Here is a 17758-nt window from a genome sequence, read left to right as displayed (position 1 = left end):
GGATGTGGGTTCAGTAATGAAGTGAGTGCTGGATTTAGCAGGATGTGGGTTCAGTAATGAAGTGAGTGCTGGATTTAGCAGGATGTGGGTTCAGTAATGAAGTGAGTGCGGTTTTAGCAGGATGTGGGTTCAGTAATGAAGTGAGTGCTGGTTTTAGCAGAATGTGGGTTCAGTAATGAAGTGAGTGCTGGTTTTAGCAGAATGTGGGTTCAGTAATGAAGTGAGTGCTGGTTTTAGCAGAATGTGGGTTCAGTAATGAAGTGAGTGCTGGTTTTAGCAGAATGTGGGTTCAGTAATGAAGTGAGTGCTGGATTTAGCAGGATGTGGGTTCAGTAATGAAGTGAGTGCTGGATTTAGCAGGATGTGGGTTCAGTAATGAAGTGAGTGCTGGTTTTAGCAGAATGTGGGTTCAGTAATGAAGTGAGTGCTGGATTTAGCAGGATGTGGGTTCAGTAATGAAGTGAGTGCTGGATTTAGCAGGATGTGGGTTCAGTAATGAAGTGAGTGCTGGTTTTAGCAGAATGTGGGTTCAGTAATGAAGTGAGTGCTGGATTTAGCAGGATGTGGGTTCAGTAATGAAGTGAGTGCTGGATTTAGCAGGATGTGGGTTCAGTAATGAAGTGAGTGCTGGATTTAGCAGGATGTGGGTTCAGTAATGAAGTGAGTGCTGGATTTAGCAGGATATGGGTTCAGTAATGAAGTGAGTGCTGGTTTTAGCAGAATGTGGGTTCAGTAATGAAGTGAGTGCTGGTTTTAGCAGAATGTGGGTTCAGTAATGAAGTGAGTGCTGGATTTAGCAGGATGTGGGTTCAGTAATGAAGTGAGTGCTGGATTTAGCAGGATGTGGGTTCAGTAATGAAGTGAGTGCTGGATTTAGCAGGATGTGGGTTCAGTAATGAAGTGAGTGCTGATTTTAGCAGAATGTGGGTTCAGTAATGAAGTGAGTGCTGGATTTAGCAGGATGTGGGTTCAGTAATGAAGTGAGTGCTGGATTTAGCAGGATGTGGGTTCAGTAATGAAGTGAGTGCTGGTTTTAGCAGGATGTGGGTTCAGTAATGAAGTGAGTGCTGGTTTTAGCAGGATGTGGGTTCAGTAATGAAGTGAGTGCTGGATTTAGCAGGATGTGGGTTCAGTAATGAAGTGAGTGCTGGTTTTAGCAGGATGTGGGTTCAGTAATGAAGTGAGTGCTGGATTTAGCAGGATGTGGGTTCAGTAATGAAGTGAGTGCTGGATTTAGCAGGATGTGGGTTGGGCTCATTGCAGCTCGCTTTGCTTGAAACTCTTTGTTTTCCTTTAATGGCTTCGTTTCTTTTGCAAGGCGTCACACGTTCGTTTACGACTTGCCTGATTTGAGCTACAGGTCCATCAGTTAATAATCGATACGCCGTGTGTGTAACCTCAGGATCTGCTTCCCACGGCACATTACTGAAAATAAAGCATCTGCTGTCCAGGAAGAGCTTCAGACTCATTAAAAGTCTTTAAATAAAAACGGAACATTCATTCTTTGTAACATGAGTATCTGTTTTGATGTCCCTTATTAGACATTAGAGCGTCTCATTAAAAACGAGTTACAACCCTTTCAATGCTTCACCAACTGTAATAAAAGTCTGGAATGAAAACACACACAGGGGCTCTCTCTCTCACACTCACTCTCTCACTCTCCTCCTCTCTTTCTCTCTCTTTTCAATTCAATATGCTTTATTGGCATGAAATACATACAACGAAAATTGCCAAAGTATTTTCTATGTTTAACAAAAGAAGTTATTTTAAATGGAAGGAAGAGAAAATAATGTATAAGCTGTTGAAGTAATTTAGTTAACTGTAATTATGTAATTGTAGCATTTCCAAGTTGAACAGGTAACACAGTGTGCTGTTTACTTGTGCGGTGTACCTGTTACTCCCTGTGCCTCAGGTTGTGAGTGGTTGTACTCTTGCTGTACTCCTGGCTGATTACTCCCTGTGCCTCCCTGTGTTGTGACAGGCTGGGACACACTGTGCTGCAGGTGGTTACTCCCTGTGCCTCCCTGTGTTGTGACAGGCTGGGACACACTGTGCTGTGGGTGGTTACTCCCTGTGCCTCCCTGTGTTGTGACAGGCTGGGACACACTGTGCTGCGGGTGGTTACTCCCTGTGCCTCCCTGTGTTGTGACAGGCTGGGACACACTGTGCTGTGGCTGATTACTCCCTGTGCCTCCCTGTGTTGTGACAGGCTGGGACACACTGTGCTGCGGGTGGTTACTCCCTGTGCCTCCCTGTGTTGTGACAGGCTGGGACACACTGTGCTGTGGGTGGTTACTCCCTGTGCCTCCCTGTGTTGTGACAGGCTGGGACACACTGGGCTGTGGGCCCTCCTCCCAGAAGCCTGTGTGTAATGGAGAGGGTGTGCGTGCCGGGCTGTTTAAATGGAAATGTTTGCTACCCCAGCTGTGCTACCCAAATATATTATGGGCTGGCGGAGACCATGGAGATCTTGGTCCACACATGGCCTGTAGGGGGCGCTCTGTGTGCGGTGAATGATGATGCCACTTTTTTGCTTGGTGAGTTGGAGATGACCCCTCTCTCTCTCTCTCTCTCTCTCACTCTATCTTTCTCTCTCTCTCTCTGTAGATAAGATAGATGATGATTTGGAGATTACTATGGTCTGTCACAGACCAGAAGGTCTGGAGCAGCTGGAAGCTCAGACGAACTTCAGTAAGAGAGAGCTGCAGGTTCTCTATCGCGGCTTCAAGAATGTAAGTGTGCCTGTCCTTCCCCATAATGTTCCCATAACTACCGTAATAATCTCTGTCTGACTTCACATTAACTGTTCTGAGATCAGTCTGACAGAGGCCAGAATGAGAGCAGCCAGTATGAGAGCAGGGCAGACTGTGGCTGATCTGAAATCAGTGTGTGTGTGTGTGTGTGTGTGTGTGTGTACATTACATTACAGGCATTTAGCAGACGCTCTTATCCAGAGCGACTTACACAACTTTTTTACATAGCATTTTACATTGTATCCATTTATACAGCTGGATATATATACTGAAGCAATTTCGGTTAAGTACCTTGCTCAAGGGTACAATGGCAGTGTCCTACCCGGGAATCGAACCTGCGACCTTTCGGTTACAAGTCTAGTTCCTTACCCACTGTGCTACACTCCGTCCTATGTATGCATTGTATGTGTATGCATTATGAGAGCAGGGCGGACTGTGGCTGATCTGAAATCAGTGTGTGTGTGTGTGTGTGCGTTATGAGAGCAGGGCAGACTGTGGCTGATCTGAAATCAGTGTGTGTGTGTGTGTGTGTGTGTGTGTATGTGTTATGAGAGCAGGGCAGACTGTGGCTGATCTGAAATCAGTGTGTGTGTGTTTGTGTGTGTGCGTGTGTTATGAGAGCAGGTCAGACTGTGGCTGATCTGAAATCAGTGTTTGTGCCTGTGTGTGCCTCTTAGGAGTGCCCGAGTGGTGTAGTTAATGAGGAGACGTTCAAACAGATCTACGCCCAGTTCTTCCCACATGGAGGTGAGTCTGCTCTCAGCACATCGGGCCCCTGTGTGCTTGTCTGTGCCTCTATGCAGTACTGACCCTGTGCGCAGTACAGACACTATGCACAGTACTGACACTGTACGCAGTACTGACACTATGTGCAGTACAGTCACTATGCACAGTGCTTACAGTGTCCGCAGTACTGACACTATGCGCAGTACTGACACTTTGTGCAGTGCAGACACTTTGTGCAGTACAGACAGTGTACTGACTCCTTATTATTCAATTAATTTCCAGAATGTTCCTTTTCCCAGGGGATTTGTTAGTCCGTATTAAAACTGTGGCTGAACTACTGCCTATAGTGCTTACACTGTATGTTAGATCATCTGCAAGCTAAAGTTATCACAGGACACACAATAATATTCAAACCCTATTAGAGTCGAAATGCAAGAATTGGAATAAAATTATTAAATATTTACATCCATAGTGCAGGCACGGTGTGTTCAGCACTAATCCTGTGTGTTCAGTCCAGTCTCTTTGTGTTCAGTACTAACCCTGTGTGTTCAGTACAGTCACTGTGTGCTCAGTCCAGTCCCTGTGTGTTCAGTACTAACCCTGTGTGCTCAGTCCAGTCTCTTTGTGTTCAGTCCAGTCCCTGTGTGTTCAGTACTAACCCTGTGTGTTCAGTACAGTCACTGTGTGCTCAGTCCAGTCTCTGTGTGTTCAGTACTCATCCTGTGTGTTCAGTCCAGTCCCTGTGTGTTCAGTCCAGTCTCTGTGTGTTCAGTACTCATCCTGTGTGTTCAGTACTAACCCTGTGCATTAAGTACAGTTTCTGTGTGTGCATGTAGATCACAGACACAGACACGCTCCAATGTACTTTCATAGACTACACAGCATGTTTAAAATGGGTCCACATGTGTATCCTTAACCACTTCTATCTTACACCTGTATTAGAACTTGACTTTGTAATTACATTGTATTTTTTTTGCAACTGACATTAAAAGATCACATTCAGCCTGTAAAGATTACATTGTAGATATTAGGCTGACACGTATATCATTAACACCTGACAAGTTATAAAACAGTATTACTGTAACCTAATGACAGACATTATATATTACCTGTTAATATGATCCTTATAACACCTGCTGACATTATTAATATGTCATGATTAATATGATTTTTATAACACCTGCTGACATTATTAATATGTCATGTATAATATGAGCCTTATTTTGTTTTTTCATCACAGATGCCAGCACATATGCTCATTATCTATTCAACGCATTTGACACCTCCAGCAATGGCTCCATCAAGTTTGAGGTAACCCCTTTTTTCATCCTCTCTCCACCAATCGACCAATGAATCCGCTCTCTCTCTCCCTCTCTCTCTGGATCCCTCTCGCTCTCCCTCTCCCTCTCTCTCTTCCTCCTTCTAGCTCTCCCTCTCCCTCTCTCACTCTCTCTCTCCCTCCCTCTCGCTCTCCCTCTCCCTCTCTCTCTCTCCCACCTCGCTCTCCCTCCCTCCTCTCCTCTCTCTCCCTCTCTCTCTCTCTTCCTCTCTCTCTCCCTCTCCCTCCCCCCCTCTCTCTCTCTCTCTCCCTCCCCCTCTCTCCTTCTCTCTCTCTTTCCCCTTCTCTCACCCACTCACTCTCTCTCACTCTCTTTCCCTCTCTCTCTCACTCCCTCAGGACTTTGTGTTGGGCCTCTCCACACTGCTCAGAGGTTCAGTAACAGAGAAACTGCAGTGGACCTTCAACCTGTACGACATCAACAAAGATGGATACATCAGCAAGGAGGTGTGTGTGTGTGTGTGTGTGTGCGTGTGGTGGAATTTATACCGCCGCACTTTTGTAAGTAGAAAAATAAATGCAGGCATGTCTTTGTTTTAAAATAGGTTGTTTAACATAGTAAAGGAACTAGTGGGTCTGTTACCCAAGTAAAGATAAAGAAAAACCAACAAATGACGGAGAATTCAATACTTATACCCTGTCCCTCAAAGGAAAACAGGGCTAAATGCTTACTGCCTTAAATGAATACACATCACAGGAAATGGGTGGGGTGGGGGGGGGGGGGAGACAAGGTGTGAGGGAATTGGACTGAAGTAGGGGGGCTGAGGATATCACACAAAGGTACTGCATATCAAGGGGAAAGAATTTGACGGGATCAGGGGGTAGAGGATGTAACACAGAGGTTCTGATTAAAAAGTGAATTTTACTGGATTAGGTGGTAGACAAGCAAGGTAATCTGCAATCAATCCACTACAAGCAGAGGCACCTCAGGGGGGTGGACTGTGGCTCCCATGTTCTCCAACGCGTGTGTGAAAGACGGGGGGGCGATATACAGTGCTCTCCAAAGCTACAGAAACAGTATGGTTAAATTTGTTCGTTTTGATACATATTTAGGGCATTGAGATTTGAGATGAGGCATTTATATGTGTGTATGTTTTACCATTTTAGAGAAACAGCTGTTTTATGTGTATATATAACGGGTGGATGCATGTTTGCTGTGATGTTTTGCCTGCTTGCGGACATACTCTTTCCTGGATGTGATAACTGTGGGGTGAAACAGCCGTTCTTGGTGCTCTGTACAAACTGTACCCGTCAGCAGGGTCCAGGCGCGGATTCATATTTATGCATCACTCATTCTCACAATGGTGTGTGTGTGGGTCTGTGTGTCTGTGTGTGTGTGTCTGTGTGTGTGTGTGTGTGTGTGTGTGTGTGTGTGTGTGTGTGTGTGTGTGTGTGTGTGGGTCTGTGTGTGTGTGTGTGTGTGTGTGTGGGTGGGTCTGTGTGTGTGTGTGTGTGTGTGTGGGTCTATGTATGTGTGTGTGTGTGGGTCTGTGTGTGTGTGTGTGTGTGGGTCTGTGTGTGTGTGTGTGTGTGGGTTTGTGTGTGTGTGTGTGTGTGTGTGTGGATTTGTGTGTGTGTGTGTGTGTGTGTATGGGTCTGTGTGTGTGTGTGTGTTCTCTTTGACAGGAGATGACTCAGATTGTTTCTGCTATCTATGACATGATGGGGAAGTACACCTACCCTGCCCTGAAAGGAGACGTGCCGCGGCAACATGTGGATGCCTTCTTTGAGGTCAGAACACTGAGCATCTTACTGTTAGCATAGCCACCACATCACCGTTAGCATAGCCACCACATCACCGTTAGCATAGCCACCACATCACCGTTAGCATAGCCACCACATCACCGTTAGCATAGCCACTACATCACCATTAGCATAGCCACCACATCACCGTTAGCATAGCCACTACATCACCATTAGCATAGCCACTACATCACCATTAGCATAGCCACCACATCACCGTTAGCATAGCCACCACATCACCGTTAGCATAGCCACCACATCACCGTTAGCATAGCCACCACATCACCGTTAGCATAGCCACCACATCACCGTTAGCATAGCCACCACATCACCGTTAGCATAGCCACCACATCACCGTTAGCATAGCCACCACATCACCGTTAGCATAGCCACTACATCACCGTTAGCATAGCCACCACATCACCATTAGCATAGCCACCACATCACCGTTAGCATAGCCACCACAGGTACCTCACTGTTACCATAGCCACCACAGGTACTTCACTGTTACCATAGCCACCACAGGTACTTCACTGTTACCATAGCCAGCACAGGTACCTCACTGTTACCATAGCCAGCACAGGTACCTCACTGTTACCATAGCCACCACAGGTACATCACTGTCAGCATAGTCACCAGAGGTACCTCACTGTTACCATAGCCACCACAGGTACATCACCTGTAACCTACCTACTGTGAGATAGCAGATATATCACCTGTACCGCAGCATTGATTAACAGCAGAATATCCCTCTCTGTCTCCCTCTCTGTCTCCCTCTCTGTCTCAAATTCAAATTCAAATTCAAAATGCTTTATTGGCATGAAATACACTTGTACTTATTGCCAAAGCGTACACATAGAAACAGGAATAGGAAACATTGAATACAAACAACAATGCAATCAACAGTGTGGCAATGGCCATAACGAGTAGGCTATACAACAACAACAATAACAATAAAAAAATAATAATAATTGTGATTGTAATAGTAATAATAATAATACCTCTCTGTCTCCTCTCTATCTCCCTCTCTGTCTCCCTCTCTGTCTCCTCTCTATCTCCCTCTCTGTCTCCCTCTCTGTCTCCCTCTCTGTCTCCTCTCTATCTCCCTCGCTATCTCCCTCTCTGTCTCCCCCACAGAAAATGGACAAAAACAAAGATGGAGTCGTCACTCTGGAAGAATTCATTTTAGCATGCCAGGAGGTTTGTTTCAAAAATGCACATCTCACTCTCTGTCTCTTTCTGATTTGCTACTAAGTAAGTTAGCATAATATCGCAATGGATAGGAACATTAATATTTAAGTAATATTCAGCACTATTAAGCTTTTAATAATAGAGGAAAACCACAGGGGTTGCACTTAAACTAGCCGTGTCTGACAATGATGGGCTCACAGCACATGCTTGATATTACCCCAAGCAGAAATTACGCAGGAACCGCAATGCACACTGTTGTCTGTGGTTTGTTTGAGACAGTGAGTTATTTTGGTAACACTGACCTCTGGTGGTGACAGTGGCAAAAAACAGTGTGAAGCATGGTCTGTGTGAACTGCATTCCTGTCCCATGTGTCTGCAGGATGACACCATGATGAGGTCCCTGCAACTCTTTGAGAACGTGATGTAAAGAGAGGAAGAAGAGGGGGATGAGTGTGTGAGAGAGAGAAATATAAGGGAGAGGGGCAGTGTGTGTTTGTGTGTGTGTGAATGTGAATATTTGCATGTGAGTGTGTGTGTGTACATGCATACATGTCTGCATGTCCGTGTGTGTGCGTGTGCGCGTGAGTGATTGTGTGTGTGTGGGTGTGTGTGTATCTCTCTCTGTTCTGCTGGGGTTATAATCCGTGAGAGCCCTCCCTTGTGGATGCTTCTGGAAATCACCCCTTCAAGTCACACCTACCAACAGGGCAACTCGACATTTACAGAGATGTGGATACATGGAACTGCATCTCTGTGGATCCCCTAGCTGTGAATACATGGAACTGCATCTCTGTGGATCCCCTAGCTGTGAATACATGGAACTGCATCTCTGTGGCTCCCCCTAGCTGTGAATACATGGAACTGCATCTATGTGGCTCCCCCTAGCTGTGAATACATGGAACTGCATCTCTGTGGCTCCCCCTAGCTGTGAATACGTGGAACTGCATCTCTGTGGCTCCCCTAGCTGTGAATACTTGGGACTTATTCTTTGAGTATTTCTCTACTCAAGCAATTTTGAGTCTCATTGCCAAACTGTTGCATGTTTGACCCAGAGGGAATGCTTGATCCGGACACTTTGCATTCAGGGGACTGCCCTTTCAACTAATGGGAGATTTTTTAAAATACATATAATGTTTCAACAGTAATATCTATATATTTATTTATTTGTTCATCCTTGTGGACCACAGATATAAGGGAATAATGTTGTCAGGTTTTATAATGTCCAGTTAATGTTCTCTGTGTTGTAATGATCTTGTAATTGTTCTTAAGGCCTATATACAGTCTTTGTGTCTGTCTGTCGGCCCCTGCTGGAAGCAGGGAGCATAACTTTCTGGTCTGATCTGTGTTTGTGTTATAGCTTCTTATACCATGTCTGTTACACTTAACGAAATTCCTCACACATATTCTCTGTGTGATGTGGCTCTGTACCACAGACACAGTCTCACACACATACACGTACAAATACGTACACATACACATGCACGCACGCACACACACACACACAGTCTCACGCACACACGTACAAACACGTACACATACACACACACACTCACTCACATACGGTCACACACATACACGGCCACACACACACGCACAGCTTTAAAAAGCTACTTGTGTTACAGTATAAAGTTTCTCAGCCAGTGATGTGTGTCCTGTGCTAAAGTGACATGAATGGAACTGAACTGCAAGACAGAGGAAGGGGAGGAAATTACATAGAACTTCACTGAGACATGGAGAGAGAGAGGGAGGGAGAAAGAGAGAGAGATGGACAGAGAGAGTAGGGAGGAGGGGGAGGAGGAGAGAGGAGGAAGAGGGGGAGGAGGTCGTAGGGCAGGGATACTCAAGTGTGGCCATCGAGTCCAGTAGTACTGCTGGTTTTCTTTTTTACCTGATAGTTCATTGATTGCTTAGTGCCACTAATTGGCCAGAGATTTGACTCAGTCTCTGATTAGAGGGGGGGAATGAAAACAAGCAGTAGTGCTGGCCTCTAGGATCAGATTTGAGCATTCCTGGCGTAGGGTCTGGTTCCTGTAGTTAGTCCTCTTGCCAATAGGAGGCATCATTGAGGTCACATCAGCAATAAGTGGGGGGGGGGGTCTGCTTGGCAGGGGGCAGCTGTGTCCTGACTCATTGATCAGCGAATCAGTTAGTCAGTCTATTTTGAACTTCAATGAAAAAACTGCATACTAGGATTTGCAGTCAGCCTGTCCTGCAGCTTCTGGGTGCAGCAGGCTGTAGATTTGGGTTACAGGGGACTGGTGCTGTGCTAGAGGCTGAAAAGGCTAGTTTTAAATCTGGATTTAAAGACTGAAGCAGATTCTGCTTCCCATGCTAGCTGAGGAAGACCTTTCCTTTGCTCAGCAGCTGTGAAACTGATGCGATATTACCCATAAGCCTCCTCAGAAACGGCTACACATCTTTAGCCATGGAAGCTGCCAAATGTTTTATTTATGACATCATTATAAGGCATGGTGATTATGTGTTTGTTCTAAATGAGGAATGTCATGTGTTCATTGTTTAGTGGATGCTGCTTCACAATCATAAGGATAAAGTTCTACAATATCTTTCTGAGGGAGCAAAGCTCTCCAAGGCGTCTGATCTGTTCAGCACATTCAGCTCCTCTCAAGAGCTCTTCTTAATGAGCAGGCAGGCAGACAGACAAACAGACAGACAGGTGGACTGTGCATTATTTTCCTGCTGCAATGCTGTATAAAGGATATTTAACAATAAACTTTTGAAAGAAGCTTTTGATGTGCCTGGGTGAAAATCTCTACTGGTACATAGCACTACTCAGTCCAATGAAATCAGTGTTTTATTTGAGTTTCACTGGGTTTGCCTTCACCGCAATGTAATGTAACACCACAGGAAAGAGCATGTGTCCAAACAGAAAATGGAAGCGTCACACATCCTAAAACACATTAGGAAACTTTAACACCTCAAAGTGGCTGTAAGGACCTTGGGCTCGGGACCCTACCTGTAGGACCCAGAAACAGCTCTGGGGGAAAGTATGATATGGAAGTTTGCAGGTTCATGAGGGAAACTATTTAACGTGTTTGGTTATGCACAGTTTCCAGTTCAAAACCTCAGGGGGGGTGGGGGGTATGGGGGTATGGGGGATTACTGGGTTAACAAAACCCAGGACAGCTCTTTTTACTTCAGTCCATGCTCCAGATTTGGCGCCACTGCTGGGAAATAAATTGTAATATTTACGATTACAGGTAAGAAGGATATATAAATATTTTGACACCCCGACCTGTTGTTTTTACCTCTTTTTTTTGGGGGGGGTCCAAGTCTTAATTAGGGGGGTCAGAACCCCCCAATTCCGCCCATAATTCGAACAATGAAAAACTGCATAACTTTTCTTTCACTGCGTTGGTGGTTCTCACTTGGACCAAGGAAAGGTTTAAGAGAAGAAACAGAATCCCTGAATCTGACAAATTTTTAAACAATGATGCCCTCTCCGCACTATATTTCTGGCACACTAGATGCCACAGTCACATAGCCCATAAGGACGTTCTCCTATAACATACAGACCAGTACCTATAACAATCGCCCGTTCCCCTCATAACCCGCTTCATCATAAGCGTTGCTAACGGCTGCTAGCCAGAGAAACGCAGCGCTGTCGAAGAGAGAACTACATTTCCATCCACTCAGCGGAGACGCACACGCGGTAGTCCCACCTCCGCTCGGAAGCCCGCCCGATGGTAATTGGACCCTAGCAGCTGTCTGCTCCAGCCATTGGTGCGCCGGTCTTATGCTCGTCCCACAATACCGGCCGGGGCGTGTCCTGCTCAGAAACGGGGTAGTGTGTCTCCGAGCGTGGGAGAGATCATTTCAGTTCACCGTCCAGTGGAGAAGGAAGCGAAGTATGAACGGGATGGAAATGGACCAGCTGGGACCGCAGAACTTTCTTTATGGTGAGAACCACGTGTTAGCTTCGCCATAGCCTTTTGTCCTTAAATACTGTATTCTGCTAGCGGAGTGTCTTCGTGTGCTTTCTAGCTAAACGCAGTCAGTACGTAGCGTGGTATCTTGCTAACTTCAAATGGCTAGCTAGTTAACAAAGCCAACCTTTTCAGCCAATTTTGGTTAACACAGCCGACATTTGTGTTCAGTTGTGATGACTACAGAAGCGACGCAATATCGTGGGCAGTCAGCGCTCTCTGTCGTTGGCTGAAATGGGGAGAAGCCAGTTTAAATAAGGGTTCATCCAGCGTTACAGTCCATAAAGCACCACGTGTGGAATCTTAGCCTGTATCGCAATAAATATGCTACCTCACTGTCTGCATAGTGCAAAAATACACGATTATAGTATCCAAAGCGAATTTGCAGGATTTTAGGAAGGTGCTGACTAGCCAGCAAGCTCTGGTGAGTGCATGCCGTGCTCCCGTGTCTGAACACGTGTGTGTAGCAGGCCATATGGCGGCTGCGGGCCTGCGTACACGCAGGAGCCGGCGCGCACGGGAGCTTGTGCCCCGACACCACACTCGGTTTGATACTTTAGACAGGTCGCTGAAACGGGTAAATGTCCATTAACAGTTTGATTTAAGGTTTACTAATTTGACCGTTTGTTTACAAACCGGTATAGAAACGAGTCGTTGCCGTTAGCTGGCAGGCTTTGCGCACTTCTAAAGCTGTTTGTCGTTCATAAATTCTGTGTGCGTGTGTCTGAAGTTGTGTCCACGTGCGAAAATGACTGAAACAATGCGCTGTGTTTATATCGGGCTTGACATTTCGCTAATGTCCAGCAACCAGTTATGAAGTGCGCATTTAACCGGCACTGGTGGAGGTTCTTATGGCGGCTGATTCTTACTGGCGGCGCATGAATCGGGTTTAGTCATCTGGACAGGGGAGGGCCCAGTAGACTGAGGCACGCGACCACCGCGGAAGCACGTGGTTGTGCCTGGGACTCCGGGATTTAGAGAGGTTTAGGTAACCATGTGGCACGTCTTGGTTTTCCCGGGTGGCCTGACCTCCAAATAAACGGTGCTGTACTGCCATCTTGACTTTTATTGCAGGCAGCTGAGTTCTATTCAATTAGTCTTTGTCTAAGACAAAACTAGACTGCACTGGGAAGATTCCCTGTTTCGATGTCTTCTACTCCCTTTCCCTCACGTGGCTCATCTCCTCGGTCCTCTTTCAGGTTGTGAGCTGAAAGCTGGTAAGGATGTGACCTTTAACCCCGAGGATGATGACTTTGAGCACCAGCTGTCTCTGCGGATGGTAAGTGAGCGGGCTCCCCAGCCGTGCTACCTGTGTGATGTCATCAGTGCAGGTGTGTCTCACCTGCTGTTCTTCCCTCCCTAGGTGTGTGTGGACTCCAGCACCAAGGACGAGCTGCATGTGGTGGAGGTCGAAGGTCACAACTCGGAGGGCCAGGAAGTCAAGGCCATCCTGGCCACGCTAAACCCCTCGTCTCTGCCTAGCGTGAGTCCTGCCATGCCTCCACATACCTGCAGCCTAACACTCTGCCTCCACACACCTGCAGCCTAACACTCTGCCTCCACACACCTGCAGCCTAACACTCTGCCTCCACACACCTGCAGCCTAACACTCTGCCTCCACACACCTGCAGCCTAACACTCTGCCTCCACATACCTGCAGCCTAACACTCTGCCTCCACACACCTGCAGCCTAACACTCTGCCTCCACACACCTGCAGCCTAACACTCTGCCTCCACACACCTGCAGCCTAACGCTCTGCCTCCACACACCTGCAGCCTAACGCTCTGCCTCCACACACCTGCAGCCTAACGCTCTGCCTCCACATACCTGCAGCCTAACACTCTGCCTCCACACACCTGCAGCCTAACACTCTGCCTCCACATACCTGCAGCCTAACACTCTGCCTCCACACACCTGCAGCCTAACACTCTGCCTCCACACACCTGCAGCCTAACACTCTGCCTCCACACACCTGCAGTCTAACACTCTGCCTCCACACACCTGCAGTCTAACACTCTGCCTCCACTCACCTGCAGCCTAACGCTCTGCCTCCACACACCTGCAGCCTAACACTCTGCCTCCACATACCTGCAGCCTAACACTCTGCCTCCACACACCTGCAGTCTAACACTCTGCCTCCACTCACCTGCAGCCTAACGCGTATAGTCTGTGTGTGTTGCATTGCGTGTTCACAGGTGTGGTGCGTTCCTGTGTGTGCAGACTCACTGTAGTGTGACATGACTGGCCAGCAGCCCTGGTCTGCGATGGCAGCCTTCCCCCTGTGTGTGTTACAGGTGTTCAGGTAGTGTGTCCTGGAAGTTGCTGTATTGAACACAGTGGGCCACGTGTGCTTTGTGTTGCAGGTGTGTCTGGGGGGGTTTGAGATCTCTCCTCCTGCAGTGTTCAGGCTGAAGTCTGGCTCTGGCCCCGTCCACATCAGCGGGCAGCACCTCATCAGTAAGTGTCTCCCACCACTGTGCGTAGAGCCAGAATGGAGGTGTCTGCCATGCAATCTGCATAGAGCCAGAATGGAGGTGTCTGCCATGCAATCTGTATAGAGCCAGAATGGAGGTGTCTGCCATGCAATCTGCATAGCGCCAGAATGGAGGTGTCTCCCAGCACTGCATAGAGCCAGAATGGAGCTGAAAGCATTCCCCTGGCGCTAACGCTCCTGAGCGGTGCTATCCTCCCTGGATTCACCCCACGCCTCTCTCCTCTCAGTGGCAGATGCAGACCAGTCTTTTGATGAAGATGATGACGATGAGGAGGAGGAAGAGGAGGTGGTGAAAACATCCACTAAGAGGCTGGCCTTGCCGTCCGTGGCCAAACCCCAGGTGAGCATGTGTGCGTGAGTTTTTCCGAATCGGGTTTAGGTGGTGACTTTACGTGAGTGACTGTGGCTTAACTGCTGCCTTCAACTCGATGTGTCATCAGCTCATATTCAGCTACAATTAGAATGTGCACTTCTGGACTTCAGGAGACCAGACTTTAAAAACCTGCCCTGTCAGTATCATTCACAAACAAATCAAATGCACACACACCACACTCACACGCTCTCACACACACACACACACACACACACACTCACACACACACACACACACACTCTCACACACACACACACACGCACTGTCTCACACACACACACTGCATTGCCTGCTCGCATCCCTTATCCAGCGATGTTACTGAACTGATCTTGTATCTGACCCTCTTCCCCCTCAGAAAAAGATGAAGATGGATGAAGAGGCTGATGAGGAAGATGATGACGAAGAGTAAGTATGCAGGTCTGTTCCTGGGGTTTGGATTCCTGCGATGCTCTGTCTGGTGTCTTAATGCATGTCCCCTCTGCAGTGATGAAGATGAAGATGACGATGACGAGGGAAGTGAGGATGAGGAAGAGGAGGAAGAAGACTCTCCAGTGAAGGTAGATGTCTGACTGGTCCTCAGTGTTACGGCTCTGTTCAGTCAGAAGTGGGCTGTTCTGGGTGTTCAGTCAGAAGTGGGCTGTTTTGGGTGTTTAGTCAGAAGTGGGCTGTTCTGGGTGCTCAGTCAGAAGTGGGCTGTTTTGGGTGCTCAGTCAGAAGTGGGCTGTTCTGGGTGTTTAGTCAGAAGTGGGCTGTTTTGGGTGCTCAGTCAGAAGTGGGCTGTTTTGGGTGTTCAGTTGGCAGAAGTGGGCTGTTTTGGGGTTATTTTATGGTTGACCTGTCTCTTACCCTAATCCCAACCCTCCTGCTCCAGCCCAAGAAGACCCCGGCCAAGAGCCCCGCCCAGAACGGAAAAACCCCCAACACGACCACGCCCACAGGCAAACAAAACAAGGTGTGTGCATCTCCCACAATGCACTGCTCTACTACCCTCCCTGTGCAGTGATAGGGCAGTGTGTGTTTAGCTGTGTGTGTTTAGCAGTGATGGAGTAGTGTGTATAACAGTGTGTGTTGTGAGACTGGACATGTTTCTGGGATTTCCAGGGAAAGACCCCAGATGCCAAAGTCAGAACAGAAAAGGGGACCCCCAAAACACCACAGACCCCCCGCAGCCCCCCAACCATGGAAGAGATACAGAACAAAATAAAGGCCAACATTGAGAAGGTGTGTATGTATGGTGTGTGTGTGTGAGAGTGAGAGAGAGAGAGTCTGGGTGTGGTGTGTGTGTGTATACAGTGTGTGTGAGACTGACTCTGTGTTCCCTGCAGGGTGTGATGCTGCCCAAGGTGGAGGCCAAGTTTGAGAATTACATAAAGAACGGTTTCCATGTAAAAGATTCCAAGGTGAGCGTAACCCCCGGCAACCGCTGAGCACGATCCCCGCCCCCCGCAGAGAAACTTCAGCTCTTTATTTCATGTGCCTATTATTCATGCAGTTATGACTATGGTTATGATTATTTATGTGGTTATGATGATTAAATTGGATATGATTTCCCTCTCTCCCCAGATGATCCAGGAGCTGTGGAAGTGGAGACAGACTGTCAAGGATAGAAAATGATTAGATTTTTTTTTTTCTTTTTTGTGAATGTTTTTTTAAAATTATTTTTTTATTTTCCCCCCCCCACACCTGTTTATGACTCCACTGCCCCCCCTCCCCCCCCAACCATTCCACCAATCATTGAGCCTTCAGAAGTGAAGCCTGCTGGTAAATACTGTAACGAGGCCCCGATTTCAGGGGTGCGTCCCCATTTCAGGGGTGGGTTCTGGCCAATCTGGACGCCCGCTCAGATGGCAGGGGCTAGGCTGCCACAGTTACACCAGTTTTTATTTTATTTCCCCTTTTTGTTTTATTTTTATTATTATTTTACATTGGTGTTCCTGTGGGACAGAGGTGCTGTTGCCCCTGTCCTGCCCTTTTAACCCCCCCCCCCACACACACACACACAGTCATCGTGCACCTGTTTCCGTTCATTGTTAGAAAAACTTTCAGAATATGGTTTATGAAATAAAAGACATTTATGGAGAAACATGCTGTGGGTGTTCTGTTCTGTGTCCTCTATCCATGCTGGGTTCTGTGGGTGCTCTGCTGGGTTCTGTGGGTACTCTGCTGGGTTCTGTAGTTACTCTGCTGGGTTCTGTGGTTACCCTGCTGGGTTTCATAGGGGAACATAATATATGATGCAATATTCCATGAAATGTTACTAACCCAATTGTAATTAACTGAAATGCATTTTTTCAGGAAAGAATGTACAGCAGAATTAAAGTGTCTTAGGTGATGTAGGACTGATCAGAAAAACGGGAGTCCTGTCTGACTCTCCCTGGGTAGAGTACCGCCGGCCTGGTCTTTCTGGGTTCAGTACCGCAGGCCTGGTCTTTCTGGGTTCAGTACCGCAGGCGTGGTCTTTCTGGGTTCAGTACCGCAGGCCTGGTCTTTCTGGGTTCAGTACCGCCGGCCTGGTGTCCCTGGGTTCAGTACCTGGTTTGAGGTCTGACTAGCTGGATCATGTGGCACTAAGTCTGTGCTGTTGCAGGTCATGTCCAGCAGAGGGCAGCAGTGCAACACCAGATGCAGCTCTGTGCAGCATTGCAGCGCTGCTCAACTCCAGGTCCTGCAGGTATGTGTGCAGTGATTTCTCATTATTTCAGCTGCTTGGATCAGGAGGTAAGCGGAGTGAAAGCAGCTGGTGTGCAAGGCTGTACTATGTTTAACAGGCCTGCCCAACCCTGCTGCTGGAGATCTACCGTCCTGTAGGCTTTCACTCCAACCCTCATGAAGCACACCTCATTCAACAGCTAGAGGTCTCTGAGCTCCTATTTGGTAAAATCAGGTGCGCCAAATTAGGGTTGAAATGAAAGCCTACAGGACGGTAGATCCCCAGGATCAGTGTTGGTCAGCCCTGGTATGTAAGTTCCATGCTGCCTGCATCCACTGGTCTGGTATCAGCTGTGACTTTATCCCTGTTATGGATGTGAGTCGCACAGGCTGATCCTGGGTCAGTGGGTTGCAGAGCGCATTGGCAGCATGGACAGCTCTGTGGCTGTGACGAACGGGTGTAATTCCACTTTTAAACAGTAGGTGGAGACTGATGAACGATCATAATTTTCTTTTAGCGGTTGGTCGCCTAAGCTTTCCCATAA

General features: G+C 47.5%; 2 protein-coding genes across 8 annotated transcripts in view; both read left to right on the top strand.

The window, feature by feature from the left end:
- Window positions 1-10495, top strand: part of kcnip1b (Kv channel interacting protein 1 b) — a 47171-nt gene extending 36676 nt beyond the window's left edge. For all 7 annotated transcript variants that reach the window (XM_064353077.1, XM_064353083.1, XM_064353078.1 and 4 more), the window contains 7 exons: window positions 2608-2732; window positions 3431-3500; window positions 4720-4790; window positions 5158-5265; window positions 6445-6549; window positions 7699-7761; window positions 8132-10495. In XM_064353077.1, the coding sequence (XP_064209147.1) occupies window positions 2608-2732; window positions 3431-3500; window positions 4720-4790; window positions 5158-5265; window positions 6445-6549; window positions 7699-7761; window positions 8132-8179 (590 nt within the window). In that variant the 3' untranslated portion in view covers window positions 8180-10495. The remainder of the gene's footprint in view (window positions 1-2607; window positions 2733-3430; window positions 3501-4719; window positions 4791-5157; window positions 5266-6444; window positions 6550-7698; window positions 7762-8131) is intronic.
- Window positions 10496-11513: 1018 nt separating this feature from the next.
- On the top strand, window positions 11514-16647 carry npm1a (nucleophosmin 1a). The gene is made up of 11 exons (XM_064353066.1): window positions 11514-11669; window positions 12896-12975; window positions 13060-13179; window positions 14061-14154; window positions 14419-14531; window positions 14920-14969; window positions 15049-15121; window positions 15436-15516; window positions 15666-15785; window positions 15890-15964; window positions 16128-16647. Exons 1-11 carry the CDS (start codon window positions 11621-11623, stop codon window positions 16176-16178), a joined length of 906 nt encoding a protein of 301 aa, XP_064209136.1. The 5' UTR covers window positions 11514-11620; the 3' UTR covers window positions 16179-16647.
- The last annotated feature ends 1111 nt before the right edge of the window (window positions 16648-17758 follow it).

This window comes from Anguilla rostrata, chromosome 9 (assembly GCF_018555375.3).
Source record: "Anguilla rostrata isolate EN2019 chromosome 9, ASM1855537v3, whole genome shotgun sequence".
Taxonomy (NCBI): domain Eukaryota; kingdom Metazoa; phylum Chordata; class Actinopteri; order Anguilliformes; family Anguillidae; genus Anguilla; species Anguilla rostrata.
This window is presented reverse-complemented; position numbering and strand designations above follow the sequence as displayed.

Excerpts from the sequence above, each read along its gene's own strand:
- npm1a (XM_064353066.1), top strand. The coding sequence starts at position 11,621 with ATGAACGGGATGGAAATGGACCAGCTGGGACCGCAGAACTTTCTTTAT. Across the intron at positions 14,532-14,919 it reads CGTCCGTGGCCAAACCCCAG|AAAAAGATGAAGATGGATGA; the intron begins GTGAGCATGTGT and ends CTTCCCCCTCAG. Across the intron at positions 15,965-16,127 it reads TCCATGTAAAAGATTCCAAG|ATGATCCAGGAGCTGTGGAA; the intron begins GTGAGCGTAACC and ends CTCTCTCCCCAG.